The 23,698-nt window shown below is 33.3% G+C and overlaps 1 protein-coding gene across 1 annotated transcript in view; it reads right to left on the bottom strand.

Annotated features, from left to right (window-relative positions):
* Positions 1-21,464, bottom strand: part of LOC119468839 — a 121,839-nt gene extending 100,375 nt beyond the window's left edge. The window contains exon 1 of the mRNA XM_037733224.1: positions 21,312-21,464. Coding sequence (XP_037589152.1) covers positions 21,312-21,464 — 153 coding nt within the window. The remainder of the gene's footprint in view (positions 1-21,311) is intronic.
* Between the last annotated feature and the right edge of the window lie 2,234 nt (positions 21,465-23,698).

Raw genomic sequence — 23,698 nt, 5'->3', positions numbered from 1 at the left:
CCCCACCGTCCCTCCCCTATGTCCCCCCAACTGACCCCAGTGTGTAGTGCTCCCCTCCCTTTGTCCATGTGCTCTCATCGTTCAACACCCGCCTATGAGTGAGAACATGCGGTGTGGAATAGATAATCTTTGAGGAAACTAAAAATTTCCAAACTGACCTCAGAGGAGATAGAAAAGTTTAAAGATATTTGCTTCATAGAAGAAACAAATTTGACAAACAGACCACTCATAAATGACTGGGTCTAAATGTTTTAATTGATATTTTATGAATATAAAAGTATATAAATGTAAAGAAAATATACAAGAAACACTGTGCAGTCATAATCCAGCTTAAGAAATAAAACATTAGTGGTAGAGGCTCACAGACTGTGCAGGAAAATGAGAGTAAAACATTTCAGACTCTAATTTGGGAAAATAGCAGTAATCTCTGGAATTTCCAACCACATATAAAGGAGTCATAGACATATTTCATTTTTGAGAGCAAACTGGTGGAATATCCCAGCTTGGGAAGATACGTGATGGTGACCTTACCTTGGCAATTTAAATGTGTGAATGGCTTCCAGGGAAGAATGAGTTGCTGACTTGATCTTGAAGTACAGGTGAAGTACCATAGGATGGATGGCCTCATATGAGTGAGTTTAAAGTCAGTGATACAGGGGATAATGAGTAGGAAGGTCATACAGGATAGAATGGCAAGCCCAACAATTAACTTGTAAATGTCAAGGAATTTGTTCATATCATCTAAGTTGTCAAATGTATGAGCATAATGCATCTATAGCAGTTCCTTACTCTCTTTATAATGGCTGCAGGATTTATGGTAATATTTCCTTTTTAATTCCTGATATTAGTGATCTATCTTCCTTTTTTCTCAGTCTTTCTTGTTTGTCAATTTTAGTAATATTTTGAAGAATAAGATTCTGTTTAGGTAATTTTCTGTATTTTTTTAATTACATTAATTTTCTGTTTTCGTGTTTATTATTTCCTTTCCTCTGCTTGCTTCCTTTTCTAGTATTTTGAGGTAGAAATGTAGGTTACTGATTTGAAATATTTTCTTATTTATTTTGTAAAACAAATTTTAATTTGTATAATTAAGGTAAACAACATAATGTTATGATAGATACATATAGTAAACTGGTTACAATAGTGAAACAAATGAACATATTCATCATCTGAAATAGCTACTCAATTTTTCCTGATGGAAAGAACACCCATAATCTACTAATTTAGCAAAAGTCCTGAACACAATCCCCTATTACTATCTATAATTCTTATGTTGTACATTAGATATTTAGACTTACTCATCAGAAATATATTATATTTTGTATACTTTGACTATATCTCCACATATCCTTTCTCCTATCCCATCCCTGGTAACCACTGTTTTATTCTCCATTACTATATATTTGACTTTTTAAAAAACATTTCACATATAGGTGAGATAATGTAATACTTTTCTTTCTGTGTCTGGCTTATTTCACTCAGTATAATGTCCTCCAGTTTTTTCAATGTTGTGGCAAATGATACTATCTGCTTCTTTTTAAAGGCTAAATAAAAATACATCGTCTGTGTACATGTGTATATATATATGTGTGTGTGTGTGTGTGTGTGTGTGTGTGTGTGTTTTATATATAATATTTCATTACATATGTGTATTTATATATGTAATAATGAATATTAATTAGCCTTAAGACATATATATCACAGTCTTATTCATTTATCTGTTGAATGGATACTTAGCTTGTTTTCATACGTTGGCTATTGTGAATAATGCTGCAGCGAACATGGGAATATAGATGTCTTTACAAGGTGATGATTTTATTTCCTTTGGAAAATATACCTAGAAGAAGGGATTGCTGGCTCATTTCCAATGTAGACATTTAATATTATAAATTTTCTTCTCAGAACTGCTTAAACAGTGTCTCACAATTGAATTTGTATTCATTTAAATATTTAATAAAACTTTTTAGAGATTTCCTTTTTAAAAGTGTGTTGTTTCCTTTCATTTTATTTAGAAATTTTCTTCTTGTCTTTTGATTATTGAGTTTAGTTTCTTTTTGATAAGAGAACATGCTTTGTGTGGTTTCAATTACTTTTAATATAGTAAGATTTTTTGTATAGGTATGAATACACAGAAACTAAAATAAAAAACACAATATCATTTATAATTGTTCCAAAAAAGTAAATATTTAAGTAGACACAACAAAATCTGTACAGGATCTATGTGTTTAAAATTACAAAATCCTGATGAAAGAAATCAAAGACATAAATAAATAAAGACATGTTATATTCATGGATTCAAAGATTCAACACATTGAAGATATCCCTTTTCCCCAAACTAGTCTTTAGGTTTAATGCAACTTTTATTGAAACCCCTGCAGTCTGTTTTTAAGCTGTTTCTTCTAACACATATATAAAAAGGGTATAGATTCTAAAATAGTCCAAACAATCATGACAAAGAAGAATAAAATGGAAGATATTATTCTACCGGAAATTAACTTTTACTGTGTAGTTACAGTCATAATATTATTGCCAGAGGTAGACACACAGATCAATGGAACGGAAAATAGAAACAAAAATAGACCCACCCTAATATCCCAATTGATTATTGACAAAGGAGCAAAAGTATTTCAATGGAGGAAGAATGTTCTTTCCAGAAATGGTGCTGAAGAAACTGGACATCAATAAAGAAAAATGAAAATAAAGTGACCTGAACTTAAATGTCACATCTTATACAAAAATTAACTCAAATGGGATTACTGACTAAATGTAAACCTATCAAATTAATAGGAATAAACACAAGAGAAAATCTTTGGGACTGATGTCTAGAAACGAAGTCCTTGGACTTGAAACCAAAAGCATAATCCATAAAAAGGTAAATTTACTAAATTAGACATATTCAACATTAAAATGTTTTACTTTGTGAAATCGCATGTGAAGAAGACTAAAAGAAAAGATGCAGACTAAGAGAAAATATTTGCAAGCCTCATACCTGACAAAGAACTGCCATCTAAGCTAGATAAAAAGAATTTTCAAAATACAACAAATAACAAACAATTTAATTCAAAAATAAACACAGATAGCAGCAGAAATTTACCAAAGAAGATATGCAAACCCAAATAAATACAGGAAAAGATGTTCGATAGCATTATCCGCTAGGAAAATTCAAATTAAATTCACAACATCACATATACCTTTCAGAATGACTAAAATTTTAAATAGTTGCAATGCCAAATGCTGGTGAGAATACAGAGAAATTGGCTCACTCATACATTTGTAGTGGGAATGAAAAGTAATGCAGCTACTCTGGAAAACTGTTTCATGGTTTCTATTAATAAACTAACCTAAACATAGCACTACTACATAACCCAGTAATTTCAGTCCTGGGCATTTATCCCAGAGAAATGAAAATTTATGTTCTCATAACAATCTGTACCTGAATGATCATAAAATGTTTATTTGTAACAATCAAAAGTTTCGTCACCTCAGATTTCCTACAATGGGTCAATATGGCATATGCATATCATGGAGCACTGCTCAGCAATAAAAAGGAATGAACTATTGATACACAAAACAACATAGGTTAATTTCCAGGCAATTATGATAAGTAAAAATTAAGAAAAAACATCCTCAAATGTATTAAGGGCATACTTCATTTATTTTTACCTTAGTTGTGCTTCACTGTTATTGCATTTTTTACAATTTGAAGGTTTGTGGCAACCCTGTATTGAGTGTCTATTTGGCACCATTTTTCTGATTGCATGTGCTCACTTCCTGTGTGTTACATTTTGGTAATTCTCCCAATATGTCAAACTTTTTCTGTATTATATCTGTTACAGTGATCTGTGATTTGTGACTTTTGATGTTACTATTGTAATTGTTTGGTGGTGCCATAAACTGTAACAATATAAGATGTCAAACTTTATTGGTAAATGTGATGTGCATTCTCGCTCCTCTGCCTATCATGTCTTCTCCAATCTCCTTCCCTTTACTCAGGCCTTCCTATTCCCTGAAACACAATAATACTAAAATTAGGCCAACTAACAATACCACAATGGCCCCTATGTGTTCAAATGAAAGGAAGAGTTGAACATCTCTTACTTGAAAACAAAAGCTAGAAATGATTAAGCTTAATGAGGAAAGTTTGTTGAAAGCCAAGATAGGCCAAAAGCTAGACTTTTTGTACCAAACAGTTAGCCAAGATGTGAATACAAAGAAAATTAAAAGTACTATTCAAAGGTGAACACATGTATGATAAGAAAGTGAAACTGATATAAAGAAAGATTAGGTAATGTGGATAGATCAAACCTATTCCCTTAAGCCAAAACAAGGCTAGAGTAAGACCTTAACAGACTTTCATGCTATAAAGATTGTGAGAGGTAAAGAAGCTGCAGAAGAAAAGTTGGAAATTATCAGAGGTCGGTTCATGAGGTTTAAGGAAAGACTTATTGTTATAAAAGTAAAAAATTATAACATAAAAGTGAAAAGTGAAGCAGCAAGTCCTGATGGAGTAGCTGCAGCAACTTATTTAGAAGGTATAGGTAAAATCATTAATTTAGTTAGCTACACTAAACAACAGATTTCCCATGTAAATGAAACAGACAACTGTTGCAAGAAGATACCATCCAGGACTTTCATAGCTAGAGAGAAGTCAGTGCCTGGTGTCAAAACTTCAAAGCACAGCTAACTCTCTTGTTAAGGGCAAACACAGTTGGTGACTTTAAGTTAAAGCCAATGCTCAGGTATCAGTCTGGAAATCCTAAGGCCTTTGAGCATTATGCTAAATCTACTCTGTCTGGGTGCTATAAATGTAACAAAAAAGACTGGATGGCAGCACATCTGTTTACAGCATAGGTTTACTGAATATCATAAGCTCAACAGTGAGCTTATGATATTCTGAAACTGCTCAGAAAAAGGATTCCTTCTAAAATATTACTGCTCATTGGCAATGTACCTGGTCACCCAAGAACTTTGATGGTGATGTATAAGAATAATACTATTGTTCTCATGCCCGCTAATGCAGCTATTCTGCAGCCCACGAATCAAGGAAGAATTTCAACTTTCAAGTGTTATTATTTAAGAAATAGATCTTGTATGACTATGGCTGCCATACATAGTGATTTCTCTGATGGGACTCAGCAAAATTTTCTGGACAAGTTTTACCACATTAGATGCCATTAAGACCATTCATGATCCATGAAAGAAGGTTAACAAAACAACTTTAACAGAAATTTGAAAGAAGTTGATTTTAACTTTCATGGGTAACTTTGTGGTTTTGACATGCATGAGTAACTGTGGTTCATTATTTCAGTGGAGGAAATAACTGAAGCTATCATGGAAATAACAAGAAAGGTAGAATTGGAAGTGGAGGTTGAAGATGTGACTGAATTGCTGCTATCTCATGATAAAACTTAAATAGGTAAGGAGTTGCTTTTTACAGATGAGCAAAGTGAGTGGTTTCTTGAGATAGACTACTCCTGGTGAAGGTGCTGTGAAGAGTTTTGAAATGACAACAAACAGTTTAGAACATTATACATATATAGTTGATAAAACAGTGCCAAGGTTTGAGAAGATCGATTCCAATTTTGAAAGTTCTACTGTGGGTAAAAGTCTATCAAACAGAATTACATGCTAAAGAGAAATTTTCTTGAAAGGAGGAGTCAATTGATAAAGCAAACTTCATTGTTGTCTTAAGAAATTGTTGCAGCCAAAGGAAACTTCAGTAAACACCAACCTGATCAGTCAGCAGCCACCAATATAAAGACAAAACTCTCTACCACCAAAAGGATTACAAATTGCTAAAGGCTCAGATAATGGTTAGCATTATGTAGCAAGAAAGTATTTTGAATTAAGTTATATACATTTTTTTTTAGACATAACGCTGTTACACACATAACAGACTGCAGTATTATGTAAACATAACTTTTATAGACATTAGGAAACCAAGAATTTCAAGTGACTTGGTTTATAATGATATCTGCTTTATTGCAGTGCTCTGAGATCAAACCCCACAATCTCTCTTAAATATGCCTGTATACAGCATGACTGTATTTTATAACATTTTTGATATGACAGAATTTTAGAAATGGAGGACAGGTTAGTGGTTGCTTGGAATTAGAGATGGGAAATGTGGTAGGAGAAAGCTAGGTACAGGATAAAAGCAGGAGGAGTGTTACTGTTAGAGCTGTTTATTATTTCGACTGCAGTGACTGTAGCAGCAGTCTCAGGTGAAAAGCTTCTATACAACTTAATATGTGTACACACACTCCAGATGAAACTAGAGAAATCTAAGTAAGTTGATTTTATCAGTGTCAATATCCTGGTTGTCATATCATACTATAGTTTTCCAATCTATCATCAGGGAAATGGGTGAATGGTGCAAGATTTCCTGTATATTATTTCCTGCAATTGCATGTAAAGGTACGAGTCAAAAAAAAAAAAAAAAAAAAAGAAAAGGGAAGAAAAATCATATTCTGGGACACAAATTATGTAAACATATATATTAAACATGTCATTTTTGACAAGACTGCTCAATATAATATAATTTAGTTTTTCCTAAAATTTCATGTAAAGTTCCTGTGATCAAATAAATTACTAAAAACTATTTTTGGTTTCAGAATCTGAGAAACAAAAATTTAAGTCAGTAAATAAACTTCAATAAAGGAATAAAACTTACTAGGCTTTACTAAAGTTGAATATAAAGTAGATTCTGAAATTACAATATGTTAAAAATGTTTTATCGGTGAATTGACTGATAGAAAGTGTAGAGAGAAATATACTCTTGAACTTTATATATTTTATCAGCTGGGAAAAAATTATTTAATGGATGATGTTGGGACAACAGGATTATGTGTATAAAATGCAAAGTTGAGACCAGGCGTAGTGGCTCACGCCTGTAATCCCAGCACTTTGGGAGGCCAAGCAGGAGGATCATGAGGACAGGAGCTCGAGACCATCCTGGCCAACACAGTGAAACCCTGTCTCTACTAAAGTACAAAAAATAATTAGCCAGATGTGGTGGTGCACGCCTGTAGTCCCAGCTACTTGGGAGGCTGAGGCAGAGGTATCACTTGAACCCGATTGGCAGAGGTTGCAATGAGCAGAGATCGCGCTACTGCACTGCAGCAGGGTGACAGAGTGAGACTCTGTCTCAAAAAAAAAAAAGAAGAAAAGAAAGAAAGGAAAGCAAAGTTGAAACCTCTTCTACGATTTTATCAACCTCAAATTTTCAAATTTCTGAATTTATCTAAAATTAAAGATGATAAATTAAATCATAAAAGTTCACAACTATGGGATGATATTCTAATAATGTTGGAATGAATAAATATGAAACAATATTTAGATATCATAAAAGTAAAAATAAGATTAAATAAATTTAAAATACCTGCATGAAAAAAATATAAACATAAATGACAGAGAAGTGAGAAAATATTTTCAATTCATATCACATTAATAGGGCTAGATTCTCTAATTGTCAAATAAATTTGAAAAATGAATATGATATATATACTAGTTCAATATAAAAACAAAGAATATGAACAGGTAATTTAATTAAAATCAATTTTTATAGTTTCAAACACATAAAACTGATCTCAGTCACAATTTAAAAAAATCACATTAAAATTATGTGATGCCATTTTTCATAGTTTGGTTGGGCAGCAACCAAATTTAGATATCATAGTCTTAGAGGAAGTGGAAAGAAAGGCACTAACTTGATTTTTGGAATTCAACTATAATGCAGTTAGAAATATTTATCCAAGTTAGTATTTCACTTACCCTCTGATATAGCAGTTGTGTTACTTGAAATAATATATGGGATTTGATAATATCTAAATATGACACAGCTATGCATAGTTATGTACATGTATGTCTACAGGCACAGCTGTTAAAAAGAATAAATTGCACATATATTTATACATAAATTTCAAAACAATGTTAATTAAATAAATCCATGTACAGAATATTGTATATAGTGGACTGTTTTTGGCTATATAAACATATATATGTGCATAAATGTAATACATATTATATGCATATATATATATATATATATGTCTCCAATATCTTGGAGAGTATCTTCAAAAGCACCACCAAGGACTGTCAATAATAGTTGTCCTTGGGAGAAAAAGGAGAAGACAGGGGTAGGGGTAAAGTAGGATTTGTTTTTCCATGTTTCATGTAGTACCAATGGAAAAATAGATAAAATGTAATTAAAATATAAAAAGAATTGTAAACATTAATTACTATCATTCGTACTTATTTAGTTTCCGATAAAGTATTAGTGCTTTACTTTGTTGTCTCTTAGTAAATGCAAGATATATTTTTTAAAATGTTCCTTAATTTATATTCTATGAAAAATAATATCTTTGAACTGATTTTGACCTGCTTGTTCTTTTCCTATTTTCATACTAGCAGATTTAAATAAATGTCACATTAATATGTAACTCTGAGTTTAGATGGTCTTCTTTTGTTCTTTTTAAAATTCTCTATAAACATTTAGAAAATATAACTAGAATTATTTACAAAAATAGTATTGTAATTTCCTGGACTCATTTACCTTTTGAACTTGCTTTCCTGAAAACATTCCTACTTACTATCATTAGTAAAAATCAATTTATTGAACTCATATTTTTAACAAAATACTTTCCTTTTTTTCCCCTTTGTTTATATTTAGAAAATCCTTTCTCTACCATGCCTCTCTCTCCACCATTAAATAATGCCTTGGATATATTTAATTAATTTTTTGTCATATATATAACTTCAACTCCAAAGTTAATTTTTTATCATTATTTTGATCCTTATTGGATTGAGAGGAAAGAGTATCAGATGCCATTTCTAAACAACTTCTGTGTAACTTGATAGTCATCTAAAAATTCGAGATTGTATGAAGATACTGGCTCAAAAGTAAGGAAACAATCTCTTTGTTCTATTTGCAGGTTTTCTATTTCCCTTTATATCTGAAGGAAGATTTATTTATGTAGGCATAATCCTCATCAATTCACAATTTTTTTAATAAAAAGTAAAGAAATGCCAAAGGCATGGCCCATGGGGGGAAAAATACTTCATAAAGTAGACTTAACTGAAATTATAAATTTCTGTTCTGCAAAAGGCAATGTCATGAGTATGAGAAGACAAGCCACAAAATGAGAAAAAAAATTTTGTAAAAGATATATCTAATAAGGTAGTTTTATCCAAAATATATAATACAAAGAGCTCTTGAAACTCAACATTAAGGTAGCAAACGACCAGAATAAAAAATGAGCTGTAGATATTAACAGCCACTTCATCAAAGACAATATACAGATAGCAAATTAGCATATGAAAATGCGGTCTCTATCATACGTCATCATGGAAATTCAAATTAAAACTACAATGAGATACCACTACACACCTATAAGAATAGCCAAAATCCAAAATACAGACAACACCGTATGCTAATGAGAATTAGGAGCAACAGGAACTCTTATTTATACTGTTGGGAAGGCAGCAAGGTAAGTTACTTTGGAAAACAGTATAGTATAGCAGTTTCTTACAAAACTAAAAATACTCTTACCATATGGCTGATTAATTGCAGTTCTTGGCAACTACCCAAAGGAGTTAACACAGGTCTTGTATGTATACAAGTCTTTGTGTGAGGCTTATGTCCATACAAATATCTGTACACATAGGTTTATAGCAGCTTTATTCATAATTGCCAAAACTTGGAAGCAACCCAGATTTCCTTCAGTAGGTGAATGAATAAACTGTGGTACATCCAGACAATGGAACGTTATTCAGCACTAAACATAAATGAGCTATCAAGAAATGAAAATAATCTTAAGTGCATATTACCAAGTGAAATAAGTCAATCTGAAAAAAGCTACATACTGTCTGATTTCAAATATATGACATTTTGAAAAAGACAAAACTATGGAGACAGTAAAAAGATGGGTGGTTGCCAAAGGTTGGTTGAGCAGGGAAAGGAATGAGTAGGCCAAACCTAGAGTATCTTCAGGACAGTGAGGATATACTGTATGATTCTATTATGGTGGATACATGTCATTCATTAAAATGTACAATAAGAATGAACCCTATGTACCATGAGCCTCTGGTAATTATGATATGTCAACATAGTTTCATGAATTGCAACAAAATGTATTACTCTGTTGGGGGATGTTAATAATGAGGAAGGCTATGCATGTGTAGAAGTGAGGGTTGTATGGGAAATCTCCGTATCTTCCCCCAATTTTGCTGTGAAATCAAAACTGCTCCAAAAAGCAAACTTATAAAAGTTCATTGGAGGCATTTTCAAAAAGATGTTTGATCTTCTATTTTCTCCTCTTTTTTAAAAGGTTGTCACCTTCATTTTATTTACATTTCATCACGTCTATGGAATGTTTTTTGCCTTTTCTATGTATTTACCACAAAGTAAGTGATTTCTTCAATATTCTTTTTGACTTCATTGAAATACTAGCATGATGGCTACTTGATGATTATTTTATCTTTCACATTATGAAGTATAGTCTTTTCCTTGATAATATATATCCTCTTTAAGTTAATTTCAATGATACTGCTTTTGAGACACACAGCTAGGTTTATGTATAAATGTGAGCATTAAAATTTAATTCTTGAATTCTAGTGTTATTTCAAAGGATTCAATTGCTAGTCTTGAATTTTTGAAGATATTAAAATTGAGATAATGGTTAAAAGTCAGGTTAATTAAAAGCCAACATCCAAGATGTTTGTGGGTATGTGTGCCTGTGTGTGTTTGTACTTAAAAGGCCTTTATGTTCACCCCCCATCTCCAGGACATTTTTTGGGGAAAGGAGGGCAAAAGGTTTTGTTTTGCTTTCTCTTCTTTCTCTTGAACCTTCTGCTGCATGAGGGTCCTATAATTGTTTATAATAGCCTGGAGTTCCTTAAAGAAAATGGAGAAGGCACCAGACTCCTTTTCAGGGAGTAACCTGTTTTTCCTTATAGAACCCCAAGAATGTAAACAAATAAGTTCATCTCAGCTCTTAAACTGCTTGTTACTGCAACAGAGGATTCTCTTGAGGTTTTTGAGGAAGAGTATAATTTAAGAACTTAGAAATGTCTTTGTTTAAAAAAAAAATTAACTGCACTGTAAAGGCATCACATGGTCTAATCTCATAATAATCCCACCTTTTAGGAGACACAGAATTCAGTTTGGGCTCTGCCCAGAGCTTAGAGATTCAATTGAAAGACAGATAGTACCTATCTAAATAAAATTGATCTCCACATACAATCCTATGATAGATTTCTCTAATTTTAAGTTTGATTTGACATTCATCTTTAATCTCCCTCCAGCGCCACCAGACTTTTTCTCTCTGTACTTTGAGATGTTAAATTTGGATGTTGGCTTTTAATTAACATGACTTTTAACCATTGAACTCCTTTAAAAAATATCTCTTTAAATCTTATTACGAAATTTTAGCTAGGACAAAATTCTGCTATTTCAGAAGTACCAAGTATCAAACCAAAAAGAGCTTGATTTAAGAACAAAGCTCAGGTTGTCATGGTAGAGAATAAGAAGGCAGAACCCTTCGCTATGGTACTGGAACATCTCTAGCAAAACGTTGGCCTTGTTATGTAAACAAAGCCCCTTAAGTAATCAAAATTAAAAAAAAATCTTTCCTCTTACATTTTATCATGGGGATTTAGTTACTTTAGAGTCTTTGTTCTCAGTAAATTGGAACTTCCTTTTGAATTTGATCAACTCAGAGATGGTTGATCAATCCCAATGGAAAAAAGACTGAAAGGACAATAAAAACAGAAACAAACAACAACAATAAAACAGTTAAGCTAAACAAACAATAGTACAATTTATACAGTAACTGAACACTCTAATGGTAAAGAGAAATTAAGACCAGCTGGTTGTTAATCTCAACTTTAGCCAAGACAAACTCCAATTCAGTTACTTACTTAGGGATGGATCTCAGGCTGAAGACTGCTCTCTACCATCCTATAAGTGAGGAAAGACTCAAATTCATCTTCCCTGTTGGAAGAGAGCTCAAAGTCCATAAAGGAGTTACCTGTCTTTCATCATCATGGACACGGGAAAATTTGCCTTTCTTGAGTTGGCGGCAAGTAAAATTCTAATAAAAGGAGTTGTCCAAATGTTGGGATATAAGGGATTCTCTGGCAAGGGTGCTTCCAAGCCTCAGCAAATTGTTCTATTGGTTTGAGCCATAAAGATAGCTCAAGCTGGTACCAAGCACTGGTTGAAGATTTGTCAAAAGTCAGTTGCACCTCCACTCAGAATCTTTTTGTGGTTACCAGTATGTGAATTCTGAATATCTGAGACAGATCTCAGTTAATTTAGAAAGTTTGTTTTGCCAAGGCTGAGGACGGATGCATGTGACACAGACTCAGGAGGTTCTGGCCACATGTGCTCAAGGTGGTCATGTCACAGCTTGGCTTTATACATTTTATGGAGACATGAGACATCAGCCAACATTGGATTTATCCAAAAAGGCAGGACAACTCAAAGCAAGGAGTGGGCTTTCAAGTCACAGGTAGTGACAGACAAGTTTGCATTCTTTTGAGTTTCTGATTAGCCTTTCCAAAGGAGGCAATCAGATATGCATTTATCTCAGTGAGCAGAGGGATAATTTTGAATAAAATGAAACACAGGTTTCCCCTAAGCAGTTGCCAGCTTGACTTTCCCTTTTAGCTTAGTGATTTGGGGGCCCCAAGATTTATTTTTCTTTCACAAACCCAAGGCGTAGTGATTTTTATATTACATTCCTAAACAGCATATGCATAGACATTAGAACAGAATCCTGTCATCTAACGTGGAATCTCTCTTTATTCACTTTTTCATCTCATGGGTTAGTCAATAATATGTTGTTGATCATGGGAAGGATAGATCTCATCTGACATTATTTTGCACAACTCATACTTTCCTACCCCCACCCCAGGAACCAACATGAAAAAGACCATTGCTAAGTTATGCATATGTCAGTTTTGAAATACTTCATTTAAAGATAAAATGCACTATTCCAATCTTCGCTTTCATTTTTAAACTTTATCTTTTCATGAGGAGGTTCTTCAAAAATGAAACGTAGTTAAAAATATACTGGAAAACAAATGATATTTAACATATTTGAGAGATTTATACACAAAGCCTGAAAATTATTTTTGCTAGAAATTATACAAGATTAAATATTTCACTTTTCTATGTTTTAAACATTTATATTGAAATGTAATAAGATACCGCATCATTTTATAAAATTATAGTGACTAAGCTACAGAGAAGACTATTGTCAAATATAAAATAATCTAATATATTATACCTATAGTGAATTTTATTTTCCAATTTAAGCCCAGAAGGACAACTATGAGTAGCAGAGTAATAGCCATTGACATAAAAGCATAAGAATAAATACATATGTTTTTATAAAATTAATTTGAAATTTATTTTTACTTCCATTTAATTATAGATGAAATGAAGTCATTTTAGTGTATAATTTTGCTGACTCCAATTTCTATTTTCTAATTCAGGCATAAAACTATATAAAAGCAAAGTTAATTCTTAAGCAATTGCTCATTAACTTCAACTTTACATAATAATAAGCATTCTCCAGAGGAACTATCATCACTGATGACTTATGTGTCCATAGTTTGGGTTCCCCTAAGGGTAGAACTAAGAAGCACAAGTAAGGAAGTGGGGAAAGTGGGACAAAGAAAAGCTGATAAATAATGTATTTATGAGCCAGTTACTCCTGAGGTCAACTGAAGCTAAATCCTCTGGGATCTTGGGGCTGTCTGGAAATATCATGGAACAGACCCCAGGATAGTTTTATTAGAGGGCAGGTTTTTCTACTAACTCTCTTAAGTGCATGGTTGAGGGCAACTCCCAGTGGGTGGCAACTCTACCACACTACAGCCATTGCATCTGGCAGAAGGAGTAAGCTCACTTGGTGCTGGGCAAATATCATAGGCAGAATAGGGGCTGAACACGGTGGCTCATGCCTGTAATCCCAGCTATTTCAGGGGCTAAGACTGGTTGATCACCAAAGATCAGGATTTCAAGACCAGCCTGTCCAACATGGTAAAACCCCATCTCTACTAAAAAGACACACATACACACAAAGCGAGTCATAGTGATGGGCACTGATCATCCCAGCTTCTCAGAGGCAGAGGCAGGAGAATTGCTTGAATCAGAGAGGTGGAGGTTGCAGTGAGCCGAGATCACACCTATGCACACCATCCTAGGTGAGGGAGTGAGACTCCATCTCAAAAAAAAAAAAAAAAAAAAAAAAAAAAAAAAAAAAAAAAAAAAAAAGAAAAGAAAAAGATCTTAGGCAGAAAAGGGAGACAGAGAACTTAGTTAAGAATGGTGGTAACTGTTTAGAGTTATCCATAAACTCAGGTGGCCCAAGCAAATGTTCTGGTTCATCGATAGCATCTGACACACTCTATTATATACCTGTTATATTTTATTTGTTAATTCAGTAACCTCATACTTATGAAACACTTTTTATTAGAAAAGATCAGTTCCAAATGCTTTAAAAAGATCAATTCTAAATGCTTTGAAAATAGTAGTCAGAAAAATAAAATCCCTACTCTTGTGGAAGTTTTAGTCCAGTGGTAGAGACAGACATTAAAGTGAATCAAATAATTATGTAAATAATAGAGATAATAAAATTGCCTACATCCTCCCTCCCCAACCCCAGGTACTGAGGAGTAACAAGCAGCAGGTTTTGGTTGATAAGTCAGTTCTTATAAATACCTACCTGTAAGAAATGAAATGGACTGCCTCTTGAGTTAATAATTGGACTCTTATGCATCAACTCTGTGTTCAAGTTTGTTTGAGTGAAGCTTTTAATACAGTGATATTCAATCTCTTTTGGAATTAGTGGTTGGTAGTGGTAAGCATGCTCAAATTTTCTCTAAAATTGTCTATGTGAAATTTATTTCTTGTATTTCAGTATCCGAGAATTTATGGGAAGATGTATGTGTGATAAGTTAAAAAGTTGCTTTATTCTTTTGATTCTTTTCTTTGAGCTAGAAAAAAAAAATGTAAAAGTCAGAAGCTATTCTGTTTCTCCTCTTTTTTTTAATTTCAGAGATAGGAAGAATGTTAAGACAAGAGTGCAACTATATAAAAAAGAGGTCTTAATGAAAGGAATCAAAGGCAAACCAAGTTGATGTCCAATATCTTCAACTCTGCACTAAACAGCAGACACTTTTTTGTCCTGGGATGGAAGCTGTGATTAGTGAATGAATGTATTGCTGCTTACAACTCTAAGATATTCCCACAGAAGTCATGCTCCATTCCAGGCTGCTATCTAGAAGTCCTAGCACACTTCCTATTTTTCAGCAGCTCCCAGCTCTGTGACACAGTTTCTAATTGTGCTTCAGTTTCCCTTTGAGGCTTTTTTTCCCCCCAGTCTGCTTCTTTTAAAGGCCCTCCTTGAGCTTTTAAAAAGATGAAAGGATGCATGAAAGTCAATTATTTTCAGAAGAATAAGAGAAAATCAAAAACAAGCACGGAAAAGTTGAGTGACAAATAACTTTGTGAATTGCTTAAAATAGGCCAAAACATTTGAGACTTCTTGATGACAGTTGTTCAAAATGGGTTTAATAGCATGTAGATTTCTAGTTTGCATGCATACAGAATTCTACTGATGTGTTTGCATTGCACTGGGGAAAATTAACAATGAAAGACACAGTCTATAGATATTCACATTATGATCTGTCCAGTTATGCTGATATTACTATCATATCACTATAAATGACTTCTCCCTTCAAAATGAATAAACAAACAAATGATGTTGAGAGTGTGACAACAATATATAATAAATATTCAGGACAGAGAATGAGATGCAACCACGGATAATATTTATCCTTGAAAATAAAGTTAAAGCATATGGAATAGTTGAAATAATCTATAGTGTTATAAATATGTATTGAGTAAGAGAAACAGCAAAACTAATTCTTCCAGAGCACAAACAGAAATATTATATAATTAGTTATAGGAACTATGTTTTTCATCAATGGAATTCGAAAGAACAATCAAATGTGTACATTTTAAAGCATTTCTAATAACATTTCCAATTTTGACAGGGTGAGAAATATAAATAAGTGAGTGCATCCAAATATGTATTGAAAATAATAATATGATAGTGGGTTTTATAGCAAACATTAGTACCTACTATAAGTTATAATAAATAAGTTCTGATTAGGTTGAATGGGATGATATAGGGATTAGCCTAATAATAACAGGGTTTATTTATCCCTTAATACCTGATAGGTACTATTCATAGTGTTTCACATAAATGAACTCAGTTAATATGCAAAACCATCATTTGATGAATGCCCTTGTCTTAGTTTTATATTGCTACCCCAACAAATTACCTTAACAGTATTGACTTAAAAGAAAACAAATGTACTATTTTGTAGTTTCCATAGTCAATATGTTCAACAAAGGTGTTTTTGTTTTTATTCCCTAATATCTAGGTGTTCCAGGGCCATGGTCCTTACTGAAGACTATGGGGAAGAATCAACTTCCAAGTTCAATTAGCTCGTTGGTTTAATTCACTTTCTGATTGTTGTAAGGCTGAGGTCACCACTTCCTTGCTGGCTGTCAGTGAGGCATTATTCTTAGCTTCTTGAGGCTGCCCACAGTCCTTGATATGTGTCCTCTTTCTCCATCTTCAAAGCCAAAATGAGTTTACAAGGCTGAAAGTGATTACGTACCCACAAAGGACACATAGCCAAAGGTAGAGAAGTTGCATTTTGAAACTAGTACTATGGCACAAGAGTCCATGATAATCATTACTATATCATAAAAAATAATGCTGAGAAGCAAATCCTAGCACAACACTGAATGTTATAGACAAATCAAATAACACCACAAATCAGGAAAATTGCTAGTTCCCTATGATACAGCATTCACCAACATTAATTCCAGCAGTATGAAATAAAATATGTAAATGTAAAAATGATATTTTAAAAGTACTAGCTTTGGCCTCGTGTAGTGGCTCCCATTTGTAAAACGAACATTTTGGGAGGCCAAGGCAGAGGATCACTTGAGGCCAGGAGCTGGAGACCAGCGTGGGCAACATAGGAATATCCCATCTCTAAAAACAATAATAATTAAAAAATTAGTCTGCTGTGGTGAGATGTGCCTGTGGTCACAGCTACTTAGGAAGCTGAGATGAAAGGATTTCTTGGGTCCAGGAGTGTGAGGCTGCAGTGAGCTGTGACTGCAGCACTAAACTCTAGCCTGGAAAACAGAACAAGACTCTGTCTCAAACAACAACAAAAAAAGACAAAACGAACAACAATAAAACTGGTGTCTATCTCATCTTGGAATAATAAGTGCATAAATGGCTAAGAAAAAATACAGAACAAAAACAGCACTAACTTTGTGCACATTAAAGTTGTAAGTACTATATTTCCAAACCCATTATAAAGAGGGAAATCAAATCCTTGGGTAAAATTTCTTATTAAAATGGTACTATCAAAGCATTATCTTTTTCTGACAAACAGAATTTTCCCAAAACTTTTATTAGATCTCATACTCAAAGGTGAAATATTCCCTTTGAAGTCAGAAAGCACAAAAGCATGCCTTCCATCATTTCTTGGGTCCTGGTGAACCCATCATAGAGAGGTCCTAGTGAACCCAGAAAGTAAAAAATGAAGAAAAAAAAAGAAGTCAGACAGAAACAGAACTATCACAATTTACTGGCAAGAAAGTTGCTTGCAAACAACTAAGACAATATATACTAAATTAATATAAGAGTTTCACAAGTTTTCTAGTGTAACACAAAAGTCAATATTTGCAAATCAACTGCATTCCTAAATACTAGAATAAATCATTAGAAAAACTTACAGATAAAAAGGGGATTTTTCCTGTTACCTGTATTTTGGTTAAGGTATATGGAAAGATGGTAAGAAAGGCACAGTCACAGGCCAATAGGACCTTAATATTTTCCTCCATTTGACTAATCATGACACAGAATTTTTCTTGACTTTTGGCCCCTAATTTCTCTTCACTTAGAGCATTTCTTTTAGAAATCTTGTAATTGTACGTTTTCCCCATTCTTTAATATGTAGAATTTATTAATATCCTCTTGCTACTTTTACAACCCAAGAATGTCTTTCTCAGGAACCTGGGGGCTACCCTTTGAAATGTAATCTCAATCTTCCAGTTTCTGTGGGAGAGAATAAACCTGAGGTCAGTGTGAGCCTTACTCTGGATTGCAAAACTACTTTCTATCATGAAGATAAGAGAAAATTTACTTTTACTTTGAGTAAAGTCAATTAGCAAGCACAGGTGACCTAAGATTCCCCTACTCCAACTCTTAAAAATTTTCTAGTCTTTTATTTTAGCAATGATGAGCTCAGACTGAATTCTGGCCCGTTTCCACTATATCATGAATAGTATTCCTTGCATGTTTAGCTTGGACTGGTTCAATTTTTGCTTTGACATCACCCACGCATTAGAGAAGAAAGAAAAACCCAGAAGTTATAGAGAGTTTAGGAAAGTAATAAACAAGAAAGTAACAGTGAAAGAATATTCTCTTGGTCCAGGTCTTCAAGACAAGTCAGTCTTGAGCTAAGAAAATACAAAATCCATGAACTAAAAGTGATATATAAATTTTAAATTGAACTATACTCTGCCATATTGTAATATCTGAAAGCAAGACATAATTCCTGATTTAAAATTTGTTTCTGCTGCTGAAAGTGATGGCTTCTGTATTAGGAGCTATTCAGGAAAAAAGAAAAAGGGAAATTAAATTGTTTAAAGGTAGTGTTTGATAAAAATATGGATATTTCTTAATTGTACTATTTCTAGTTTGGTACATTTAATCAGGTATTTAAATAGTTTTTAAATAATGTATACCATTTACAGTATTAACAAGACAATAAGTACCTAAAATAACTAACAAAATATGTACGGGACTTCATTATAAAAGTAAATAATAATACATAGTATTAAATGATATTAAACTTAAAAAAATGGAAAAATATACTATAAATTTTATTATGGTACAAATTATTAGTATGTTAATTATCCCTAATTAGATCTTTAATTTTTGAAATTGAAATTAAAACAAAGTTTCCCCTACCTTTATAATTTTTTAATCAAAAAATATGATCCAGGTAGATAAATGTAAAAAGCAAAACTTATAGAATAAAATAATACAGGGAAACATTTTAGTCATAAAAAGTTAGGGATGACTTTGCAATGAAAGATATAAAAAACTACGAAGTCTATAGAAATAAGATTGGCGAAATTGACAACATTAAAAGTTCCTTTCTGACCCAGTCAGATGTAAGAGGCCTTTAACTGGATCCAATCCAGTTAATTTCCAGATCAAATCCATTCCTAGACCCAGTTCAGTTTCTGTAGTGACTCCAAACCTGGTTTGGGTCAGAAATTTGCTCAAAGAAACTCAGAGAGCTCAAAGCACAAATCCCTGGAGCTCTAAAATCTGAGAGGGAGTTTACCCCAAATCCCCAGCCACTTTGAGAGATCAATGGACACAAGTGGGTCCTGCAGATATCTTGCCTGTTCACTCAGCACTCATGGGGTTTACTAGAAGCTCCACTTTGGATCCTACTTCTGAGACCATCTGATAAAAGAAAAATTTTAGTCAATTAAATTTAAAGGAGTTTAATATAGCAATGAAGGATTCACGAATCAGGAAGCCCTCAGAATCACAGCAGATTCACAGAGACTACAGGGGTGCCTCATGGTCAGAAGAAATTTATAGACAAAAAGGTAAGGTGATATACAGGAATCAGAAGTGAGTCACAGAAGATGCAAGATTGATGACAGCTCAGTATTTGCCTTATTTGAATACAGCTTGAACAGTCAACAGCTTATGAGAAGTCAAAGTATGTCTGCTGTGATTGGCCAACACTCAGTGATTGTTACAAGGCATAGTATTAATTTAGGTTTTCAACTTTGACTAGTAAGCTAGGTTACAGTTCATCTGCAAGTACTCAAATACACAAGTATAGAGTCATCTCAGTCCACATTTAGCTTAACACCTGTTTCATCCAATTTTCTCTGCTGCATCATTTTCATTCTCTTTCATGTGTGCTGTATTTTTTATTCTGAATATAAAGTATACATTTTATCTTGAACCCATTTTCTTCATTTTCTTGCTCCCATGTTATTGCAAAATCTTTGAATGACTTTTATATCCTCGTCTGCTCTAATCTTACCTTCTCTTAAGCCCAATCCAATTAGACTTTTGCCACACAGACACCATGTTCATGACTTCAGTGTTGTTAAATCATCATCATATTTGACTCAACTATAGCATTTGTCACTGTTGTTTGTGCCCTTTGACTTCATTCATATTCTTCAAAGTTTCCTGATTTTCCTGATGTTGGTGACTTCTCTCTAAAGCCTCTAACAACTCCCCATTTTACTCTGAGTTCATATGAATGATCTTACTTTACCTTGAAAGGTCCATAATTCTGTCAATGCCCCACCACAGACATCAACTCTTAACACCATCCATTTTCATTTATTGCCACACAAATCATCACCATTTTGTCTCTCCACCACACCAGGCATGTTTCTGCCTAAAAGCCTTTGCTCCATATGGGAACATATATAGCAGACAAAATAATTGATGTTATTGTTACATAAACAGCTTCTAATATATATTTTCATTTAATTGATTATAAACCAAATGAAAACCATCAAGCACAATACTAGAAAATCGGTAAAAATATGGATACATACATCACAATAGGCCTGAAACTATGAAAATACCAAAAGAAAATCTAAGGAAAACTCTTCTGGACATTGGTCTAGGCAAATAATTTATGACTAAGACCTCAAAGCAAAGAAACAAAAACAAAAATAGACTAATGAGACTAAAAAGCTTCTGCACAGCAAAATAAATAATCAACAGAGGAAAGAGATGACCTGCAGAATGGGAGAAAACATTTGTAAACCATGCATCTTACAGGGGACTAATATCCAGAATATATTATAAAAGGATCTCAAACAACAGCATTAAAAATGCAAATAACCCCATTGAAAAGTTGGCAAAAAATATGAATAGACATTTTCAAAAGACATACAAATAACCAACATATGAAAAATGCTCTACATCATTAATTATTACAGAAATACGAATTAGAACCATCATGAGATATCATCTTACCCCAGTCAGAATGACTATTATTAACAACAACAAAAAACAGATGTTGGCAAGGATGTGGAGCAAAAGAAATGCTTACACACTATTAGCAGAAATCAAATTAGTACAACATCTATGAAAAACAGTAGGTAAGTTTCCCAAAGACACAACAATAGAACCACCATTCAATCCAACAATCCCACTAGAGGTGTTGATCGACCTATGCAATTTACGATCATTCGACTTTATGACCACAATCGCTAGCCACAACTGCTCCGCGTCTGGCAGTGCAAATGCTGCCCAGCTGGGCGTATGACAGTGCGGACCAGCTTCTGGCAGCACTGCCATCTCCGCGTGCACCATTTCAACTGTTATCCCAGACTCGGTACAGCAATTTGTGTTTTGTGTCTTGGATATTTTTCATCAAACCCCTCCCAATAAACTTCTTATACATTTCGAAGCAATGGACCCAAACATCGAATGATTTGCAAGGATTGAACGGATGGCGCACGATGTGTTTCGTCCCTATCGTGAAATTTATGAAGAAAAAAGGAAACATACAATTCAGACAAAGCTCACTGTTTATGAAAAAGCCAACTCCGGTAACCCCAACTGCTGCCTCAGATGACGACATCAACGATCCGCAGCCAAGCACCAGCGGCCAATAAAATGTTTCGTATATGTTTATATATTTTGATATGTTTTGCAATTGGGAAAATGTTTCCTATGGTATTTTTTACACCTGTATTTTGTATTTTTTATGCACCTGTATTTTGCAATTTTGTATGTTTTGCAAATATTAAACCAGTTGTACAGGTAATGCAGTGTTTTACTTAAACCTGACGAATGTAAAAATAAGAAACAAAATGGTGTAGAGATGATACAAATGGCATAAAATGAACAAAGAAAATTATGATATATAACAATAATGAAAGAAAATTATGATAAAATATGACAAAGATTTTTAAAACAGCATTTCACAGTACTGTACATATAGCCTACTCAACTTACGACCAAATCGTGTTATGACCGGTCTATCAGAACCAATCGTGGCCGTAAGTCGAGCACTAGCTGTACTGGATATCTATCCAAAGAAAAAGAAATCATTATATCTTAAAAATACCTGCTCTTATATATTTATTGCAGCATTGTTGATAATAGCAAAGATATGGAATCAACCTAATTGTCCATCAACAGGTGACTGGATAAAGAAACTGTCTCTCATAGATAGATAGATAGATAGATAGATACACACACACACACACACACACACACACATATGTATGTATATACACACAATGGAATACCATTTCATCTTTAAAAAGACTCAGATCTTCTTCAGCAACATGGGTGAATTGGAGGCCCTTAAGTGAGACAACTCAGAAACAGAAAGTCAAATACCACATGGCCTTATTTACAAATGAGAGCTAAATAATGTGTATATATGGACATAGAACGTGGAATAATAAACACCAAAGACTCAGAGGGGAGGGAGGATGGAAATGAGATGGAAATGTAATGGTTCCAGTGTACAATATTTGGATGATGGTTACACTGAAATCCCAAATTTCACCATTATGCAATACGTCCATGCAAAAAAACTGCACCTGTATACCTTAAATTTATGCAAATAAGACATAATTTTTGAATAAATGATTCCTGCGTATTTGTATAGTTTCCAATATTTCTCGGTATTAATTTATAGTTTTATTCCATTGCACTAAAATATGCTTAGTCTTACCCCATAAATATATATGCCTCCTACATACCCACAAAGATTTAAATAAAGAAAAAGAAAAAAATGCATAAATCAGCTGTAAGCATATGTACAAATGAACTGCTAGTGGCAGTGTAATTCTCATAATCTTTAGTGTTATTTAATACTTTCAATCAAGAGTCTCACATTTTTAGTAATATTCTTTAAACAATTTCTCCTTAAGTGTTATATGTTAAGGAAATAAATAACAATGAAAATTTTTAAAACATGCATTTTGTCACACAGTTATTGTTTATTTTAATCAAACATTGGACAGTTTAATTCAGTTAATTGTTAATTTCTAAATTAATAGTAATACAAAGTCTAGCAGCTCTGCAAATAGTGTTTTGCAGAATATTTAATGTTGAACAATATGAAGTGAAAACACAGAATACAAGTGTATATGTCTATGTGTATGTACATGTGTTTGTGTATGTATGTATACCACAATAAAGAAATATATTTAAAATTTTAATTATTATTATCTTCATGTAGTGGGATTGGTTAGAGTTTATCTTAAAATGTGTTCTTTATCTTTTACTATATTTTAAACATTTTGTAGTATGACTATTACTGGGTCTCATAATTTCATAATCAACAGTTTTTAAATTAATCTGTATTCTTTCAGGTTTTTAATGTTGTGTTAGAAACATGATGTAGATGGTTCTGAACTTCAATTAAAACTAAAAGGAGAGACTGGGCATGGTGGGTCACCCTTGTAATCCCTGTATTAATGGAGGCTGAGACAAGAGGATTGCTTGAGCCCAGGAGTTCGAGACTAACCTGGGCAACATAGTGAGACCCAGTCTCTGCAAACTAAAACATA

The sequence above is a fragment of the Cebus imitator genome, unplaced genomic scaffold, assembly GCF_001604975.1.
Source record: "Cebus imitator isolate Cc_AM_T3 unplaced genomic scaffold, Cebus_imitator-1.0 Scaffold502, whole genome shotgun sequence".
NCBI classification, from domain to species: Eukaryota; Metazoa; Chordata; class Mammalia; order Primates; family Cebidae; genus Cebus; species Cebus imitator.
Note: the sequence above shows the minus strand (reverse complement) of the source record. Positions and strands in the feature narration are given on the sequence as shown.